Source organism: Papio anubis, chromosome 2 (assembly GCF_008728515.1).
Source record: "Papio anubis isolate 15944 chromosome 2, Panubis1.0, whole genome shotgun sequence".
NCBI lineage: Eukaryota > Metazoa > Chordata > Mammalia > Primates > Cercopithecidae > Papio > Papio anubis.
Window position 1 is genome coordinate 106,603,586 of NC_044977.1, and position 19,866 is coordinate 106,623,451.

At 52.5% G+C, this 19,866-nt stretch overlaps 3 protein-coding genes across 5 annotated transcripts; 2 read left to right on the top strand and 1 right to left on the bottom strand.

Annotated features, from left to right (window-relative positions):
- Positions 1 to 513: 513 nt before the first annotated feature.
- On the top strand, positions 514 to 2,865 carry CAMK2N2 (calcium/calmodulin dependent protein kinase II inhibitor 2). Its single transcript, XM_003894747.5, has 2 exons — positions 514 to 956; positions 1,851 to 2,865. The coding sequence occupies exons 1-2, from the start codon at positions 788 to 790 to the stop codon at positions 1,919 to 1,921; spliced, it is 240 nt and encodes a 79-aa protein (XP_003894796.1). The 5' UTR covers positions 514 to 787; the 3' UTR covers positions 1,922 to 2,865.
- Positions 2,866 to 3,315: 450 nt separating this feature from the next.
- On the bottom strand, positions 3,316 to 12,756 carry EEF1AKMT4 (EEF1A lysine methyltransferase 4). The gene is made up of 3 exons (XM_009201247.3): positions 12,439 to 12,756; positions 4,300 to 4,583; positions 3,316 to 3,781 (listed from the first exon to the last, which is right to left on the bottom strand). Exons 1-3 carry the CDS (start codon positions 12,632 to 12,634, stop codon positions 3,494 to 3,496), a joined length of 768 nt encoding a protein of 255 aa, XP_009199511.1. The 5' UTR covers positions 12,635 to 12,756; the 3' UTR covers positions 3,316 to 3,493.
- Positions 12,757 to 12,772: 16 nt separating this feature from the next.
- On the top strand, positions 12,773 to 19,863 carry ALG3 (ALG3 alpha-1,3- mannosyltransferase). Of its 3 annotated transcripts, none has more exons than XM_017955637.1 (9): positions 12,773 to 13,104; positions 16,223 to 16,322; positions 16,420 to 16,567; positions 16,677 to 16,837; positions 17,305 to 17,425; positions 18,305 to 18,510; positions 18,671 to 18,747; positions 19,341 to 19,485; positions 19,616 to 19,863. In XM_017955637.1, the coding sequence occupies exons 2-9, from the start codon at positions 16,249 to 16,251 to the stop codon at positions 19,776 to 19,778; spliced, it is 1,095 nt and encodes a 364-aa protein (XP_017811126.1). In that variant the 5' UTR covers positions 12,773 to 13,104; positions 16,223 to 16,248; the 3' UTR covers positions 19,779 to 19,863. The 3 variants fall into 3 exon arrangements, with proteins under 3 accessions (XP_017811126.1, XP_003894798.1, XP_009199510.1); XM_003894749.3 differs by lacking the exon at positions 12,773 to 13,104 and adding an exon at positions 13,342 to 13,588; XM_009201246.1 differs by lacking the exon at positions 12,773 to 13,104 and adding an exon at positions 13,362 to 13,551.
- The last annotated feature ends 3 nt before the right edge of the window (positions 19,864 to 19,866 follow it).

Genomic DNA, 19,866 nt, shown 5'->3' on the forward strand with positions numbered 1-19,866 from the left:
TATAAGAGCGCGCCAGCGGCGAGGGCACCATCCACTGGCCCGAGCTCTTCCCGCGCTGTGGGTTCGTGCCTTCCCCAATCACCCTGTACCCGAGTCTCCTCCCCACGCGTTTCCCGCTCCCCGTTTTCCATTGCCAGCCCTGCGGCCGCCTTCCCGCCCCAACGCGCCTGGTCAGCTTTTACCCCCCTGCTCCCAGTTCCCCTTGCACGCCTCTTCCAGCCTAGGGGTCAGACCCTCCCCCAAGCTCCTCCAGTACCAGGCTGGATCCCACCCCCCTCCGGTCCCGCCTCTCCCCGCGAGGTCCTGGCCGGGTTGGCTGGTACTATTCCCCAAGACCCACGTGCCGGTCATTCCCCGCCACAGTGCAGGAACCTCCCACTCCAGCTGCCTCGGCTCCCGGGGTAGCTGGGCGCGCTCCTGCCCCCGGCCCCGCCTCTTTCCCCTGGCCAGTGCCCGCCCCGCCTCTACCGCGCCCCGCCCGCCGTGCTCTGCCGCAGTCGGGCGCTCATCGTCATTCCGCTCTTGCCGCCGCCGCCGCCACCCCCGCCCCCCGCCCCCGCCCCCGCCCCCGCCCGGTCCCCGCCACCGCCGCCGCCGCCGCCTGCCCAGCGGCCCGGGAGGCGGAGGCGCGGGGGAGGAGGCCCCGCTTGGCTCCTCAGCCCCGGATGCTGCATGACTTCATCCTTCCGCCGGCTCCCCTGCTGAGCTAGGGCCGGTCCGGCAGCAAGCCCGCCGCCCGCGCCCCGCCGCAGTCCCACTCCCGCCCCGCGCCCACCCCGCGCCCGCCATGTCCGAGATCCTGCCCTACAGCGAAGACAAGATGGGCCGCTTCGGCGCAGACCCCGAGGGCTCCGACCTCTCCTTCAGCTGCCGCCTGCAGGACACCAACTCCTTCTTCGCGGGCAACCAGGCCAAGCGACCCCCCAAGCTGGGCCAGATCGGCCGAGCCAAGCGAGGTACGCGGCCCGGGCCCGGAGTCGCCGCCTGACCCAGAAACCCTCCGCCGGGCGCCCCCCGGCTGCCGTTCCCCGCCGAGTGCCCGCAGCTCTTGCCGCAGACCAGCGCACCAGCCGCTCTCCGGCCCGGGCTGGAGGGGGGGTCCCCGCTGCAGTGTGTGTCCCCCTCTTCCCTTCTCCCGGGAACACGGTGCCCCGGATTCGATGCTCGCCACCTCTGGAAGCAGAGCCCTGGCACCCGGGCGAGGGGGAGGGGCCGGTCGGGGCATTTGGGGCTGCTTGGAAGTGGGAACACGGGGTAACGGGCTGATTCTTTGGGATCAAATACTGAGTCGGTGGACAATACGAAGAACCTTCGGGTCGAGAGGGGCGTCTAACAAGAGAGGGGAGGAGGCCGGGGGTCCGCTTGTCTTGGTTGTTTGCATGGGGAGGGGAGCTCTGTTGGTGCCAGGATCGGAAGAGGGGTTCCAGCGGCGAGAGGTCTCAGGTTGAGAAGAGGGCTGGACCAGCTGGATACTCGGTTTGAGCCCCATTTGAGGAGGGGGATCTGTTGAAGTGCAGGTTGAAGAGGGGGATTCCATGAGCAAGAGGTTTCTGATCAACTCAGAGGGAGGAAGGCTCAGGTGTCAGGAGGGCTCGCACTGGGAGGCAGAATAGCTAGAGCCTTTGGAAGAGGGGCGTTCCGCCATCGGGAGGGGAGGGGGTCTGTGGGACCGAGGCTTGGCGACAGGTTGGGTCTCCAGGAGAGTTCGGACGGGGAGGACACAGCAGCGCAGGGTTCCGAGGGGCGTCGCTGGGCCACGGGCAGTAGCTGCGCGGGACGCTAGGACGCGGGGCTCATTCTCGCCGCCGCCCCCCGAGGCCGCGCGGCTGACGCGCTTTCTCCCTGCGCAGTGGTGATCGAGGATGACCGGATAGACGACGTGCTGAAGGGGATGGGGGAGAAGCCGCCGTCCGGAGTGTAGACGTGCCGGCTCGGGCGGCGGGCTCCGGGCCCAGCCTCGCAGCGGCCAGGAGCGCGGGCCGGCGATGCGGCTGCCGGCGCCCCCCGCCCCGGCCCAGGCGCCCGCGGGCGGGGGCTGCAGGGCCGTGCGGCCGCCGCCGCCAGGCACTCCGGAGCTGTCCGCTTCAGCACCACGGCGGCCGCGGTAGCGGCGGCGCGGACCCGCCCGGAACCCGCCGCCGCGCTCATGCACTTTAAAACCTCGGGCCGCAGCCCCACCCCGCACACCGGAACGGACACGGAGACCCGCGGCCCCCAGCCCCCCGCCCGCCCCCCCCCCGCACGGCTCCCCTGCCCCGCCCCCCTCCGGCCAGTCTGGTCTGCAGACCGGGCGGCCGCCGCTGTCGGACCGCGAGCGGCCAGGGATGTTTGGCTGCGTACTTGCATGAGCTTTCTACCCACCTGAGCCCAGTCCTCCGGGCCGTTCCTCACCCCCACCCCTGTCTGGCGTGACCCCAGCCTCAGCCTCTTTCTAAGGGACTTCCTCAGCACATTTGTATTTTTATATCCGACTCTTTGTTTACTGGCTCTGCTCATGGTTCCTGCCCTCCCCTCAGTCTCGGCCACGCTCTTCTGCGCCTGGCAGATAGGATGGGTGTTGAGGCTGGGGTGAGACAAGCCCCCCAACACGGTTACCAACCACATGGCCAGTCTGCCCAGGCCTGACCCAAGAAGGCTCTCTGGCAGACCCCTTCTCCCCAAGGTATCATCACCTTCCAAGGGCCCAGATCCGATTTTGCCTTGGACCCCTGCGTCTTGCCCCTGGGAACCCAACTGGGGACTGCTCTGCACCTCTGGATGACATCTGTGGCCCTGGAGATGTTCTCAACCCAGGGGTGCCCTTTGTAAATGCTCCTCCATCCTCACTGTACCAGGAGTGTGTGAATAAACACAGACCTCCCTGTGTGTGTGTGGCCGCTGCTTAGGTCTCAGGAGCCAGGCCAAAATGGGAGGAGGGGCAGGTACTTGGGAATCTCAGGTGCATGTTGCTGGTGAGGGATGGTTGTCAAGTAAGACAGGCAGGCCAGCCTGGCCTGGGAATATCATTATGATGTGGCCTCCTTGGGTACAGATACAACCCAGGTGGGACTGGTCACCAGTGTTCGGGATGGAGCTGGGGTGAGAAACATAAAGCAATCTAGGTTCAAAATCTGCAGTCTCCTGTGGAAAAATCAAGGCTAGATGAGGATCAGTAACAGGCCCCAGGGACAAAGGTCTCCAGGCTGGCTGGTGTGCAGAGGGGTTATGCTGAGCTTTGCCCCAGGGGATGCATCACTGCTGGCTTGGTGTGGTGGCAGAGGACGTTGGGGAACCCAGGAGAGAACTGAGGAACCCAAGAAAGAAGCAAGAAATCTGGGATCTAGTTGGAGATGGGCTGTATTGGTTCATGTGGGTTCGCTCCCACCCTCTATCTTAGGCATGAGGCCCCTGGGATGTAAGCACCTTGGACCCAACCCCAAGTCCTGAGTCAGGAATTCCAACTACCTGAGGAGCCCAGGGCAGAATGGCAGGAAGGGTGGACCATGCTCTGGCCTCAGAGCTGAATGGCACTAAGGAAGTCCTCATTATCTGAATCCTGAAGGAAGCAGGGTGAGGTGGGTAGTCTGGGGGGTGAGAGGATTTGGGCCCCCAGAGCCAGTTGGGCCACACTGAGCTCCCCACCCTTGTGCATGAGGTAGAGATGGAAGTGGAAACCACTGCCATAGGTAGCATGCCTCAGGGACCAGCCATAACAGGCTTGGGCATAGTGTCTGGTCCGAAAGTGGGGGGCAGCAGAAGTCATTGAGATGAACCGGCCTCCAGGGACCAGCACGCGGCTCACCTGCAAGGCAGACACAGAAGCCATTGGTGAGAAGTGGATCTTCAGGTTCTCAAAGGTCAGTACTGCTCCAGATGCCCTCCCAGTCAAACCTCAGGAACCACCCCTCATCTGTAGCTCAGGCTTTCCATGGCAAAGAGTGAGCCACTTTCTCTGCCCCGTCATTCCTTGGGATTAGGGCTATATTCTATTCAGGGAGGGGTATAGGAGTGATATCAGGTACAGGGGCACCACTTCCCTATAACTGCTCACCTTGGCAGTCTCTGTCACCCATCAGGAACCTGGATACCGCATCCCTATGGCAACCTGGTAGCCACACATCAGCCTTTGTGAGCCTGGCTATTCCAGTCACCTCTATAATCTCGACCCCGCTTAACCCTTCCCTTCCTTCAGAGAGCCACACTCCTGAGGGCAACCCACTACTTGTTCCAAAACATGCTTCTGGCTTCTTCCAGTCCCATGAAACCTCAACCCCACAGCCCCACCTATTGATCTGCCTTCCTGTCTCGTTGCTCCCTCACCTCACTCAACACCTGGTCCACAGTATGGACACCTTCAGAGGACACGGTCCAGGGATCTTGTTCCCCAGATAGCAGGGCATCCAGCGTGCCCTTCTCAAGCACCACATCAAAAGAAGCACTGGGGAAGTCCAGCTTCCGCACATCCATGGTCTCCCAGCGCAGCTGCGGCACATGGACATAGCGAGCCTGCATGGCAGCCACCACGACTGACGAGTAGTCCACACTGGTCACATCAGGGAAGCCTCCAAGGAACAGCTCATAGCTCAGGGCACTGTTCCCACAACCTGGGGTGGGAGGGGATGGGTGGCAAAAGAGCTACGTTAGTTTTGGTTCTCACCTCCCCCTGAATATCTATCCACTCTTGGCCCCGTTTTCTCTCAGTCCAAACCCTCCAGTACTGAGAGGAGGTGGTAGAGTGCAGAAAAAGCACAAGCCTTGGAATCACACAGGCCTGGGTGCAAACCCTGGCTCTCTCACTCCTAGCTGTGTGGGCTGGAACAAGTTGTTTAAATACTAGAAACATGGATCTTTTTTTTTTTTTTTTTTTTGAGATGTCGCCTAGGCTGGAGTACAGAGGCACAATCTCAGCTCACTGCAACCTCCACCTCCCGGGTTCAAGTGATTCTCCTGCCTCAGTCTTCCGAGGAGCTGGGATTACAGGTGTGTGCCACCACGCCTGGCTAAAACTTGGATATCCTATTCAGAAAAATGAAGATAATAATACCTAGGCCATATGAAGGATGTGATGCATTAAACTTAAGAACTAAGAACTAGGGGCCGGGCGCGGTGGCTCACGCCTATAATCCCAGCACTTTGGGAGGCTGAGGAGGGCGGGTCATCTGAGGTCAGGAGTTCAAGACCAACATGGAGAAACCCCATCTCTACTAAAAATACAAAATTAGCCAGGCTTGGTGGCACATGCCTGTAATCCCAGCTACTCAGGAGGCTGAGGCAGGAGAATCGCTTGAACCCAGGAGGCGGAGGTTGCAGTGAGCCAAAATCATGCCATTGCACTCTAGCCTGGGTGACAAGAGCGAAACTCCGTCTCAAAAAAAAAAAAGAAAGAAAAGAAAAGAACTAAGAGCTGTAGAGTAGCTGAAGGAGCTCTAAAGTTAGGAGTTCAGAGATTAAGGTTCTGATATTCCTAGTCACACAGCCACAGCAAATCATTCAACTCTTTGAGCCTCAGTTTCCTCAAATTCAAAATGGGGATAATACTGGTATCATTAGGACCGCAACATCATTGGTAGCATAATAATGATATAAGTTAGCATTATCCTAATCTCCAGCCTCTTAGAAAACCTTAGAAGGTATCAACCCTGGGAAGGCTTCATGTTAGGGGTTATTCTACTTTGTTTTCCAAAACAGAATTAACAAGTGAAGGGGAAACTAGGTGGGGACACACAGTGGAGCCAATCACTTCCTTGCGATATTTTTTTGTTGTTTGTTTGCTTGGTTTGTTTTGTTTTTTGAGAGAGAGTTTCATTCTTGTTGCCCAGGCTGGAGCGCAGTGGCGCAATCTTGGCTCTCTGCATCCCGGGTTCAAGCAATTCTCCTGCCTCAACCTCCTGAGTCGCTGGGATTACAGGCACGCACCACCACGCCCAGCTAATTTTGTATTTTTAGTAGAGACAGTGTTTCACCACGTTGGTCAGGCTGGTCCTGACCTCAGGTGATCCACCTGCCTCGGCCTCCCAAAGTGCTGGAATTATAGGTACGAGCCACCACACCTGGCTGCAATTCTTAACATATGTATTGAGCACTACATATTAGGCTCTGCCAATGAATAAATGTCCCTGTCCTCAAGGAGCTCCTGCTCCAGTAGGAGGAACAAATGTGTAATCAGACAGTTGCTGCAAAACATGATGAGTGTTTCAATAGGGACAGGCTGTGAGAGCACACAGGAGGGTCTGGACCTCACCTCAGGTGAGTCAGCCAAGAGTTTCCAGGGAGGTGACAACCAAGCAAAGTCTTGAAAAACGGAGTCTTGACAACTTCCCAACACTCTGGTGGGAAGTGCCTGGAAAGCAGTCCCAAAGTGGGTAGGGTCAGGATGGAGAAGGGATAGAGGTGAGAGGAGTGGATGTGGATCTATAGTCCAAAGGGCATGACTTCCTTAGAAGATCCAGTGGCCTCTTCTAGGCCCTCCTATGGCCAGTCCCAGCTGGGAGCAGCCCCAGGCTGGGGATCTTCAGCTCTTGGGATTAGGTTTCCTTTAATCCCCACTTGCCTCCCTAAGAGGATCACAGGATCAGCAGTTGGGATAGCCCTAATCTATCAGGGTTTGGCACCCGGACAATGTACCCAGAAGCAGCTAGCTGCTCCCCAGCTGCCCCTTCTCATGTTCCTCTTCAAGCCCTGGGGCTCAAGGAAAACTATCTTGCCTAGGAGAACCCAACACGTGCTTCCCAAAGTTGAAGCCACAAAAAGCCCTGGTAGATACAGCACATGGGATGGGGGTAAGGGTGGCAGAACCTGACTTAGTTCCAGGCTGAAATCCCACTGGGTTTGCTGACCCACAATCCCTTCATTACCCCCACACCTGACCTCATATACCTGTAGAGCTCTGCCAAACTGTGGACAAATCCAGATTTCCTTCCTTTGTTCTCCTTAGCACAGGATGGCATCTTCCAAGAGAACTTTACCAAAGGTGAAGGGGGAACAAAAGCTGACCACTGGGGCAGTCATGCTTACAAGCAGTGACTTTTGATTCTGTTGACTCAGAGATTTGGGGCCAGCAAGTAAGAAGGGGCTTGGGAAAGCCACTGCCTTCCAAAGTGGGCCTGAGGGAAGTAGAGCCTTGGAGAATTGATCCATATCCAAGAATACATCACATGAGGGCCCAGAGCTGTGTGGATCCTAACTCAACACCAAGAGACTGAAATATAAGCCAGAATGCCAATTTACTAACTTATAACAAGAAAAATAGCCATCATGGAGACTGGAGTTGAATCCTCTGGCCAGTCCCTTTTCTCTTTATAGGAAATCTAAATTGGAAGTCAAATTGATTCCAAATTAATTTTTTTTTTTTTTTTTAAGACGGAGTCTCACTCTGTCGCCCAGGATGGAGTCCAGTGGCCCGATCTCAGCTCACTGCAAGCTCTGCCTCCCGGGTTCACGCTATTCTCCTGCCTCAGCCACCTGGGTAGCTGGGGCTACAGGTGCTTGGCTAATTTCTTTTGTATTTTTGTAGTAGAGACGGGGTTTCACCATGTTACCCAGGATGGTCTCCATCTCCTGACCTCGTGATCTGCCCGCCTCAGCCTCTCAAAGTGCTGAGATTACAGGCATGAGCCACCATGCCTGGCCGCTTCCAAATTAATTTTTGATTATGATCAAAAGATTCCAAAAGATCCCTTAAGCATAGGAGTTCAAGAGGCTGCAATGGGCCAAGATCACACCACTGCACTCCAGCCTGGGGACAGAGCAATACCCTGTCTCTAAAAAAACAAGAAGAAGATTCCTACAGAGCATGAAGTCAAGCAAGCACAGCAAATCAGAAAAGCACAATAACAGCCAAGTGGGGCCAGCCATTCATATATATTCATTTGCTATGAGGATATTTTAGCCATAGGGACCAGACACACGAGTCCTCCCACAGGGTACTCTGTTCTCTGAACAGTCCTGGATAAACTGCTTCTCTGATTCCCATTTTCAATAATAATAATAGCTAACAGTCATTGAACACCAGGTACTATGTTAAGCATTTATAAGAATTATTTCAGTTTACTTTCACAGTAGAGCCATATAAAGGATACTATTGGCTGGGCACGGTGGCTCATGCCTGTAATCCCACCACTTTGGGAGGCCAAGGTGGGCAGATCACTTGAGGTCAGAAGTTGCAGACCAGCCTGACCAACATGGTGAAACCCCATCTACTAAAAATACAAAAATTAGCCAGGCGTGATGGTGGGCACCTGTAATCCCAGCTACTCGAGAGGCTGAGGCAGGAGAATCGCTTGAACCCATGAGCGGAGGTTGCAGTAAGCCAAGATTGCACCACTGCACTCCAGTCTGGGCAACAGAACGAGACTCTGTCTAAAAAAAAAAAAAAAAGATACTATTATTACCATTCCCATTTTCTGCATGAGAAAATTGAGGAAAGTGGTAAGAAACTTTCTCAAGGTCACATAGTCAGTGGAAGAGCCAGAATTTGGACACAGGTCTCTATTGCTCCAGAGCCAGAGCTCTGAAACCACTGTGTTCAACTGCCTCCCAGTTTTCAAGAGGCCCACTCACCTTCAGCTGTGACATCCCATTGTTAGCTATGTCGATATAACCATAAGGCTATAATTCACAATGTAGTCATTTTACCAGTTTTAAGAGTTCTAGGTGCCTCCCTACACCCATCTGTGTGGTGTCACAAAGCACACTTACTTCACCACTTACTTGCTGCATGACAGTAGTGGACACTGTCAGTGTTCTGACTAGATGCTCTGGGAGTCTTTTTACCCATTTTAATTTTTATATCCCTAGGTTTTGGTGTGTGTTTGCTTCTAATGGTGTACATCTGTGACTCTTCAGCCTGAAACAACCTTCAGGGAAACTTCGCTTCTTTCCTTTCCCTGTTCCCTCTAGCTCTTACCAATTCTCCTGGGAGCACATTCCTAACAAGTAACTTGGACATGAATCCTCATCTCAGGATTTGCTTCTGGGGAACTCAATCTAAGACAGTGAGTGGCAGGGGTTGCCAAATGCAGCTTGCCACCTGTTTTTGTAAAGTTATATTGATACATGGCTATTCTCATTCACTTTTTTTTTTTTTTTTTTTGAGATGGAGTTTCAATCTGTCACCCAGGCTGGAGTGCAGTGGCACAATCTCCGCTCACTGCAACCTCCGACTCCCTGGTTCAAGCAATTCTCTTGCCTCAGCCTCCGCAGTAGCTGGGAATAAGGGTGCCTGCCACCATACCCAGCTGATTTTTATATTTTTAGTAGAGACGGGGTTTCACCGTGGTGGGCAGACTGCTCTGGAATTCCTGACCCAGATGATCCGCCCGCCTCAGCCTCCCAAAGTGGTGGGATTACAGGCATGAGCCATCCCGCCCGGCCTTCATTCACTTTTGTATTATCTGTAGCTGCTTCTCCACTACAACAGCAGAACCGAGTCATTGTAAAAGAGACTGTGTAGCCTGCAAAGCCTAAATTATTGTTTGGCCATTTTCAAAAAAAGTTTACAGACCCCTAGCCTAGAGTAAGTCTCTTAATACTTTTGACTTGCCTTTAGGGATTGTCATAAGGATTAAGTAAGTTAGAAAGGGCCCAGCACATTCTCTGGCTCTTATCAGGCATTCAACTTAAGTTTGTTGAGGTGGAATGTAATGTAGAGTATTCCCCAAGTTGTGGGTCCTGTTCTTACATCTTGGCGATTCTAGAAATTCCTTTTGGTTTTTAGACTTTTTGCCCTTCCTATCCAGAAAAGGATAGTTCCCAGTCAAGCAGATTTTTTTTTTTTTTTTTTTTTTGGGAGAGACGGAGTCTCGCTCTGTCACCCAGGCTGGAGTGCAGTGGCCGGATCTCAGCTCACTGCAAGCTCCGCCTCCCGGGTTCACGCCATTCTCCTGCCTCAGCCTCCCGAGTAGCTGGGACTACAGGTGCCCGCCACCTCCCCCGGCTAGTTTTTTGTATTTTCAGTAGAGACGGGGTTTCACCGTGTTAGCCAGGATGGTCTCGATCTCCTGACCTCGTGATCCGCCCATCTCGGCCTCCCAAAGTGCTGGGATTACAGGCTTGAGCCACCGCGCCCGGCGCAGATTTTTTTTAAAGCATCAGTTTGGTGAAAAACCAATCAAGTAGATTTTAAGGCAGTGTTACTCTGCCAATCACCAGCATAAGAATCTGCTGTGAAGCTTGTTGAACATACAGATTCCTGAGACCCACATTAGACCATCCCTGGAATTAGAATCTCACAGTGCAATCTAGCTCTCCAGGCAATTTTGATACACACTAAAGCTTGAGAAAACATAGATCTATGGTAAATTGATAAATAAGTGCAATGGTTTAAAATCACAGATTCAAGAAAGTGTTTACTTGTGGGGAGAAGGGGTTTTAGGAGGACCACACAGAGAACCTTGAATATACTTTTCATTTTGCCAGGCATTGTTTTAGGTATACTTCATGCTCATTTAATCATCTTAAAGCCCAATTAATAAATATGCTTATGTTTTTAAGGTTGAGAAAATGGAAGCACAGAAATTCAAGTATTTTGTCCAGGATTACACAGCCAGTAAAAGCTGAGCCAAGATTCCAACATCATTCACTGCCTCTAGAGTCCAAGATGGTTTTTTGTTTGTTTTTTGTTTTGCTTTGTTTTGAGACAGGGTCTCATTCTGTCACCTAGGCTGGAGCCCAGTGGAGCCATCGCAGTTCACTGCAGCCTGGATCTCCTGGCTCAAATTATCCTCCTGCCTCAGCCTCTTGAGTAGCTGGGACTATGGGCACAGGCCACCATACCCAGCTAATTTTTAATTTTTTTTTTTTTTTTGAGTCAGGGTCTCACTCTGTTGCCCAGGCTGGAGTGGAGTAGTGCAATCTTGGCTCACCGCAACCTTCACCTCCTGGGCTCAAGCAATTCTCCTGCCTCAGCCTTCCAAGTACCTGGGATTAGAGGCACGTGCCACCACACCTGGCTGATTTTTGTATTTTTAGTAGAGACAGGGTTTCACCATGTTGGCCAGGCTGGTCTTGAACTCCTGACCTCAAATGATCCACCCGCCTTGGTCTCCCAAAGTGTTGTGATTACAAGCATAAGCCACCACTCTGACCTAAATTTTTTGTAGAGATGGGATCTCACTATGTTGCCCAGGCTGGTCTTGAGCTCCTGCACTCAAGTGATCCTTCCACCTTGGCCTCCCAAAGTGCTGGGATTACGAGCGTGAACCATGAGCCCAGCCCACAGTCCAGGTTCTTTTTGTTTTATTTTGTTTTGTTTTGTTTTTGAGATGGAGTTTTGCTCTTCTTGCCCAGGCTGGAGTGCAATGGCACGATCTTGGTTCATCACAACCTCCACCTCCCGGGTTCAAGTGATTCTCCTGCCTTAGCCTCCCAAGTAGCTGGGATTACAGGCATGTGCCACCACACCCGACTAATCTGTTGTATTTTTAGTAGAGATGGCATTTCTCTATGTTGGTCAGACTGATCTCGAACTCCCGACCTCAGGTGATCCGCCCGCCTCGGCCTCCCAAAGTGTTGGGATTACTGGCGTGAGCCACCGCGCCCAGTCTAGTTCTTAACCACTAAATTATACTTTTTTTCTATCCCTAGTAATGTTCTATTTCTCAAACTGAGTGGAATTGACACACACATTAGATTTGTTATTTATACCTTACATATGTACTATATTACATATATCTTTTATTTATTAAAGACGTCACTTAAACATACAAAAAGGCTTTTACAAAGAGCAAAGTAAAAACGACAATTGGAAGAAAACCTGTTGCTCATTCAAACTTTACTAGCGCCTCCAAGGTTGACAGCAGGAGAGAACCTCAAGAGGACAGCCGAACACCCCAGAGCACTACCTTTCCTCCAGCACGTCTTCCCTTTGGGGAATCGCATCACCCTGGGCGGCAATCTCCCCTCCACCCTTAGAGGGTGCTGTTCTCACTCTCTAAGGCATAGGACCAAGTTTCAGATAGGACTCTCTCTAGATGACTCCGGCTCCCAGTGCCCAGGGGTAAAAAGAAAAGCGCTGGGCATTATTCTCGAGGTGCCTGCGCGTGCCGCCTCCGATGTGAACTCGCAGTCCCATTTCTAGAACTGAATCTAAAGCTCAGAACCGGTTCATGACTTGTCCTAAGTTACACAAGTCAATTAGCGCTAGGACTTGAACTAGGTCCTCTGAGCAATTCGGTCCCCAAGGCTGCCTGCCTCCCAAGGGTCCGGACACGGTCTTCTTGGGTACCCCCCACGCTCAAACCGTGAGGGGGTGTCTTTCTCCCGAGGGCCCCGGGACCGACAATCTCTTACTCTATTTGCCTTGACTAAATACAGCCGGGACTCTGAAGGAGCTGGATCTCGCGTCCCAACTCAGGCGTCCTCCAAGAGGGTAGACAGGCGGGAGGAAAGCGGACCCGGCCAAGCCCGCGCGGCGCCGGTCCTGCCAGCTCTACCTGGCGGGGCCGCGCCGGGATTACCCACCTAACACAAGGATACGGTCCTCGGGCCGCAGCTCCGGCTCCAGGAGGGCACGGAAGGAGGAGAAGTCCCCGAACCAATCGTAGGGGGCAGAATCGGCTGCGCCTTGGTAGCGCTGATCCCAGTACTGGACTTCGCGGTACCCGCAGTTCCGCTCCGGTAACTCCGGCGGCGCTCTACCGGCCCCTGGAGAAGCCATGCTCTCAACCGCGGGGACTGCCAGAGCCGCCGGCCCTTCAGCCAATACGGAAGGCAGGATGCAGAAGGCTGGGCCCTGGTATCTCCGCCCACCACCTGCAGTTGCTCAACACAAACACGTGGAACTTCCGTCCTTTACTAAGCGCTCTTTGAAGAATCCTCCGGCTGGGAAAACCATCGTCCAGACCCTGAATCCTCCGGCTGTATTGCCAACTCATTTCCTAGAGCTGCATTCATGGTGTCAGACTCACGTGGGCTCATCACTGCGTCCTCTCATATTTTCAATGTGAATTACTTTTATTAGGAAGTCTGAAAATTAGTGAAAGGTTCATTTTTCTCAGCATCCAGAAGGCTCTAAGCAGAGGCAGGAGGGGCGCGAACAGGGGCTTTGCCCTCCTGGAGAGACAGCATGAACACAGATGTTCCCAGCGTAGGCGAAGTAGAATGTTGGCTTCAGGGACTGTAGCGGAGGTAGGCAGGAATGTTGCTTTTCTGGACATTCGTTCTAAATTAGCGCCTGTGTACCTAGGGCTGGGTATAAACTGAGGAGTAAGACATTGTTCCTGCTCCTATGGAGCGTGGAGTGCATCAGAGGAGACAAATGTAGAGGAAAAATTACATTTTAGTGGAGTAAATGAAGACTGGCTACCCGGATCGGCGCTTAGCCTGGTGGGACGCCAGGCGCGGGAAGCGGAACCTAAGTGTCGAAGGTTCGGGTTTCCGCGGGTGGTGGGCCCACACAAGCGGTGCACCGTTAAGATGGCCGCTGGGCTGCGGAAACGCGGCCGGTCCGGTTCCGCGGCCCAGGCAGCGGGACTCTGCAAGCAATGGCTGCAGCGCGCCTGGCAAGAGCGGCGCCTGCTGCTGCGGGAGCCGCGCTACACGCTGCTGGTGGCCGCCTGCCTCTGCCTGGCGGAGGTGGGCATCACCTTCTGGGTCATTCACAGGGTGGCATGTGAGTGCGCCGAGGGGGAGGGGAGGCGTGGGAGGGAGACCTGAACCCCGCGACCCAAACTGGATCTCAGACCTGGAACTCAAAACCAGACTCTGTATCCACTCACTCATCAATTGCAAACCCATACATATCCCTTACCTGAGCGCCAAGCCTGCTCTACAGAAACCGGATCTTAATCTGCCCGCATGGCAGAGGTGGATACCCTAGAGATTGGCCTTCTGCACTGAACTTACAGCCTGCGAACTAGCTTAGAAGTCAGATTTGAGCCAAAATTGTTGTACTGCTGCTGTTGCTGCTTTTCTCTGTGGCTTTGGACACCTCAGGTCTCCTCCTGAATCTCAGCTTTTTCCATGTATTCAGTTCTGTGATCTTTGAACGTCCCTTCTCAATGATGGCATTTTGTGACCACTTGAGTCCATTAGGCATTATTGGCTACTCTTTTCCAGGCTGAAACTATACTCTAGGCTTAAGGCACTTGACTTTCTTGCTAAAGACTCTTAATTCAACAAATATTTATTTAGTGCTTATTATATGCACTAAATATTTATTTACTGCTTACTATATTACCAGAGAGAGGTACAGTGGTGAATAAGAGATGCATTTCTAACTCCGGTCTGGACAATAAGTTAGCAGGCAATGATAATGCATCGTATTCATCATGGTAGTAAGACAGAATGCCATAAAGGGCATAGGAAGTCACTTAAACCAGATTGGAGGAGTCAGCAAAGGCTTCATAGAGCCACCCTTGAAGGAAGGTAGGAACTAGCTAGTTAAGGAAAGAAGGAAAAGGTGAGGGGAAGGAGTGCTCTGGGCAGAGGATCCTCTATTAAAAATATCCAGTTAGGCCGGGTGCGGGAGCGCAGGCCTGTAATCCCAGCATTTTGGTAGGTCTAGGTGAGTGATCTCCTGAGGTCGGGAGTTTGAGACCAGCCTGGCCAACATGGTGAAACTCCATCTCTACTAAAAATACAAAAATTAGCCGAGGGTGGTGGCACATGCCTGTAATCCCAGCTACTCGGGAGGCTGAGACAGGAGAATCGCTTGAACCTGGGAGGCGGAGGTTGCAATGAGCCAAGATTGTGCCACTGTACTCCAGCCTGGGTGACAGAGTGAGACTCCGTGTCAAAAAAAAAAAAAACAGAAACTCTCTAGTTAGAGTGGGCACGGTGGCTCATGCCTGTAATCCCAGCACTTTGGGAGGCTGAGGTGGGCGGATCACTTGGGGCCAGGAGTTAAAGACCAGCTGGGCACGGTGGTTTACGCCTGTAATCCAAGCACTTTGGGAGCCCGAGGCGGGCGGATCACCTGAGGTCAGGAGTTCAAGACCAGCCTGGCCAACATGGTGAAACCCTGTGTCTACTAAAATAGAAAAATTAGCTGGGCATGATGGCAGGTGTCTGTAATCCCAGCTACTTGGGAGGCTGAGACGGAAGAATTGCTTGAACCGGGGAGATAGTGGTTGCGGTGAGTTGAGATCGCACCACTGCACTCCAGCCTGGGTGGCTGAGCGAGACTCTGTCTCAAAAGAAAACAAACAACAACAACAACAAAAACCAGCCTGGCCAACATGGTGAAACTGCATCTCTACTAAAAATACAAAACTTAAAAATTAGCCAGGCATGGTGGCACACACCTGTAGTCCCAGCTACTCGAGAGACCGAGGCAGGAGAATCACTTGAACCCAGGAGGCGAAGGTTGCAGTGAGCTGAGGTCGTGCCACTGCACTCCAGCCTGGGTGACAGAGTAAGACTCTGTCTCAAAAAAAAAAAAAAAAAAAAGCCTGGTTCCTTTGAGGAACTGAAATAATTTTTTTAGAGCTGGAGTATAGAAATCAAGTGAAGAGAGTAGTAAGAGATGGGAATGCAGAAATTGAGACCAGATCATGAAGAAATTGGAAAGCTTTGTTAAGAAGACAGCATGATAATTAAGAACCTAAGACCCTGCAAGCTTCAATCCCAACTCCACCATCCTAGCTCAATTATCTTAAGCCAGTCACTTAACCTAATTAATTCTTAAGCTCCCTTTCTAAAAAGGGGAATAATACAGAGTTTTCTTTATCTTAAGGGTCTTGGGAAATCATTGAGAGGTTTTAAGCAGAGGCCTGTTACGATTTGTATTTCAGGAAGAACTCTTTGGTGTACAAGGTGGAAAATACATCGTAGTAGGGTAAAAGTAGAAGTCAGGGGCCTAATTAGCAGGCTATTATATAATCACTGGGGCTAGAGATTACTTTAGGCTCCAAGTATGTAGTAGCAGAGAAGGATGAGATAGAAATATTTATGGTGAGGAGCAGGCAGAACTTGGTGACGAAGGGTTGGAAATGAGAGAGGAGGGAGTATCAAAGATATTACCCAGGTTCGTGACCTGGTAGCTAAGAGGTCAGTGGTGACATCTGTGGAACCCAGGAAGGGGAGTAGATTGGAGTGGGAGGAAAGATCACGAGTTCACTTACAGAAATGTTGAATTTGAGATGCCTGGGCTCACCCAGAGAATGTCAGATAAAGAGTTAGATTAAGAGGTAGTGAAGCCCTGGGAATTGGCTGAAAGTCTGTGTTTTGATGGTCTGGAGGCATGGGGAGGGTGGCAGACAAGTTCTAGACTCAGAAGTAACCAGATCATCTTGTCTTCTTCCAGACACAGAGATTGACTGGAAGGCATACATGGCCCAGGTAGAAGGCGTCATCAATGGTACCTATGACTATACCCAACTGCAGGGTGACACCGGACCACTTGTGTGAGTGGGGTCAGGAAGTTCAGGGAGGATGTGAGGGACTGGTTAGGTACTAGTCTGTGTGGCCTGACCCAGGCTCACATTTTCTCTCATCTTCCAGGTACCCAGCTGGTTTCGTGTACATCTTTATGGGGCTGTACTATGCCACTGGCCGAGGCACTGACATCCGCATGGCCCAGAACATCTTTGCTGTGCTCTACCTGGCCACCTTGCTGCTTGTTTTCTTGATCTATCACCAGACCTGCAAGGTGAATCCATGCTACCGGGGCTAGAGGGCCCCAGCCTGGGAGGGCTGGGTGGTGGGGATGGCTCAGGCTTGCTGAGCTGACCTTGTTCCTTACTGTGTTCACCCTTTAGGTACCTCCCTTCGTCTTTTTCTTCATGTGCTGCGCCTCTTACCGTGTCCACTCCATCTTTGTGCTGCGGCTCTTCAATGACCCAGTGGCTATGGTGCTGCTCTTCCTCAGTATCAACCTCCTGTTGGCCCAGCGCTGGGGCTGGGGCTGCTGCTTTTTCAGGTCAACACCTCTTCCTTCTGGCCCCCTCTCTCATTTTCTGCATTTCCATCTCTTCCCAATTTCCTGCAGCAGAGGGAGTAAAGGAGTAGCCAAGACAGCGTGGGCCACTCAGGGCTCTACAAAGCGAGTCCAGGATCTATAGAAAGTTTCTGCCCTGCCATCCCCCCACATACACACATGCCCTCTTTCCATCCTGTCTTCCTCCCAGACAGTTGGAATTAGTCCTTCACATTCTAAATACTTAGTTTATGCTTATTTGCATATAGTAGGCATAGAGACTATGTATCTGGCCCCTGCCTACTCCAGGCTCTTCCCTTCAACAGTTGTGAGTGTAGGTCCCATCCTGGAGTTTGCTGGCGTGGCGGCAGGAGGAGGTTGCTCTGGTGATGGTGGGAGGTATGTCTTTGGGTGTTGTGTGCACGGCCCTGGAGCTGATCTCCACCCTTCCTCTCCCCTGCTTACCCCAGCCTGGCAGTCTCTGTGAAGATGAATGTGCTCCTCTTCGCCCCTGGGTTACTGTTTCTTCTCCTCACGCAGTTTGGCTTCCGTGGGGCCCTCCCCAAGCTGGGCATCTGTGCTGGCCTTCAGGTACCCCCACCTCACCCTTCCTCTTTCTAATCAAGGAGAAGCCACTTGTCTTGATTGAGGGGATCTATCCTTGAGACTCCCTCAAAGCCAAGAGACAGGGTTTTGGAGTTGATCCTGAGCTAGGAAGCTACTATCTCTAGGCTATAGTTTCCATAGCTGTAAAATAGGGTATTACATTTGATGGTCTCTGAGAGCCTTTTTATTTTTTTAATTTTAAGTTTTTTGTTTTTTGTTTTTTGTTTTTTTTTGAGACGGAGTCTCGCTCTGTCGCCCAGGCTGAAGTGCAGTGGCGCCATCTCCGCTCACTGCAAGCTCTGCCGCCTCCTGGGTTCACGCCATTCTCCTGCCTCAGCCTCCCTAGCAGCTGGGACTACAGGCGCCTGCCACCGCGCCCGGCTAATTTTTTTGTATTTTCAGTAGAGACAGGGTTTCACTGTGTTCACCAGGATGGTCTCAATCTCCTGACCTTGTGACCTGCCCGCCTGTAATTTTAAGTTTTGAGATGGGTTCTTGCTGGGTTGCCCAGGCTGGTCTCAAATTCCTGGGTTCAAGCAATCCTCCTGCCTTGGCCTCCCAAAGTGCTGGGATTACGGGCATGAGCCACCCTGCCTGGCTTCTGAGAGCTTTCCTTGCTCTGCCCATTTATGACTTGGTGAATCCACACCTTAAAGCATTGTTATGACTTCCCTTCTGAGCTTCTTTGGCCCCAGGCACTGGCCTGAGGTGGGGGCAGGGGACGTGGTTTTCCTGCTATTTCTGGTGGGAATTGGGGAACCTCTGAGGCCTACATCCCAGTCCCACACCCCTCAATGAGTAGCGTGAAGGCTGGTCATTGGGAACGGGCCTTGGCAGCTCTGCTGACATCACACCGACCCTCAGGTGGTGCTGGGGCTGCCCTTCCTGCTGGAGAACCCCATCGGCTACCTGTCCCGCTCCTTTGACCTTGGCCGCCAGTTTCTGTTCCGCTGGACAGTGAACTGGCGCTTCCTCCCGGAGGCTCTCTTCCTGCATCGAGCCTTCCACCTGGCCCTGTTGGCTGCCCACCTCACCCTGCTCCTGCTGTTTGCCCTCTGCAGGTGGCACAGGTGAGAAAAGGTGGTAGTGCCGTGGGCAGAGTTGGGGGAAGGAGTGAAGGGCCTAAGCCTTAGGGGCTGCTTGGGGGAAGTGTCAGTTAAACTCATGGGGTGAGTCTAGAGTTTGACTCACAATAGGGGCTTGATAACTGTCTGAATGGCTTTTCCCCAGGACAGGAGAAAGTATCTTGTCGCTCCTGAGGGATCCCTCCAAAAGGAAGGTTCCACCCCAGCCCCTTACACCTAACCATATCCTTTAAATTGTGGGAAGGTAAGTCTTGCCCTCTCTAGGTGCTGACAGAGTCCTGGTCAGGTATCCCCTGACAGCTGGTGACCTGGGTGAGGAAAGGGGACCCCAATCATAGAAGTCCTATTCTGCACCACTGTGCTGAGCACTTCACATATTGAGGTATATTTGATTCTTAATTCTAAATACAAGCTACTCTTACAAGTACCTCTCCCTGGTACTATCATAAGAGATTCACATATGTTCTAACATTTAAAGCTCACAAGAGACTCCAAGATAGGGAGGTACACTTACATTTACTATTTTCCTTTACAGATGGAAAAAAGAAGACTTCATGAGGTTAAGTAACTTACCAAGGTCACACAGCCAGTACGTTAGGGGTTCAAACCTACAAGGCCTTATGGCCCTAGGTATTACTCTCCATATTCCATATTCGGTTGAGGAGCAGATCCAGAGAGGTTAATAAACTTGTCCAAAGGCATGCATCAAGGAATGGCAGAGCCGGGGGGCTATGTGACCTAAAAACTATTGCCCCTCTGTTTTGGGATAGCCCCCAACTCACACACTCCTGCCCTTGGCCTTGACCGCCGCATACAGATTGTTTCTACCCTCTTCACCTCCAACTTCATTGGCATCTGCTTCAGCCGCTCCCTCCACTACCAGTTCTATGTCTGGTATTTCCACACACTGCCCTACCTCCTGTGGGCCACGCCTGCACGCTGGCTCACACACCTGCTCAGGTACCAGCTGGGACAACCTGGGGAGTGGGAAGGGATAGGGAGTTCCTGTTGGGGGTTTATGTCTAGGGCATGCTGCTGGTCTGCAGGCCTTGAAACTGGATAAAACGTGGAGCCTGTTTCTCATCTCCAGGTTGTTGGTGCTGGGGCTCATCGAGCTCTCCTGGAACACATACCCCTCCACATCCTGCAGCTCTGCTGCCCTGCATGTATGCCATGCTGTCATCCTGCTGCAGCTCTGGCTGGGCCTGCAGCCTTTCCCCAAGAGCACCCAACACAGCAAGAAAGCTCACTGAAATCCACCCCTTTCCCTCCAGTCCACTCTCAGGACCTGGGGTGGGATGGACTCTGTGCCCTTCCAAATAAACCTTGCTAAGTCCACCT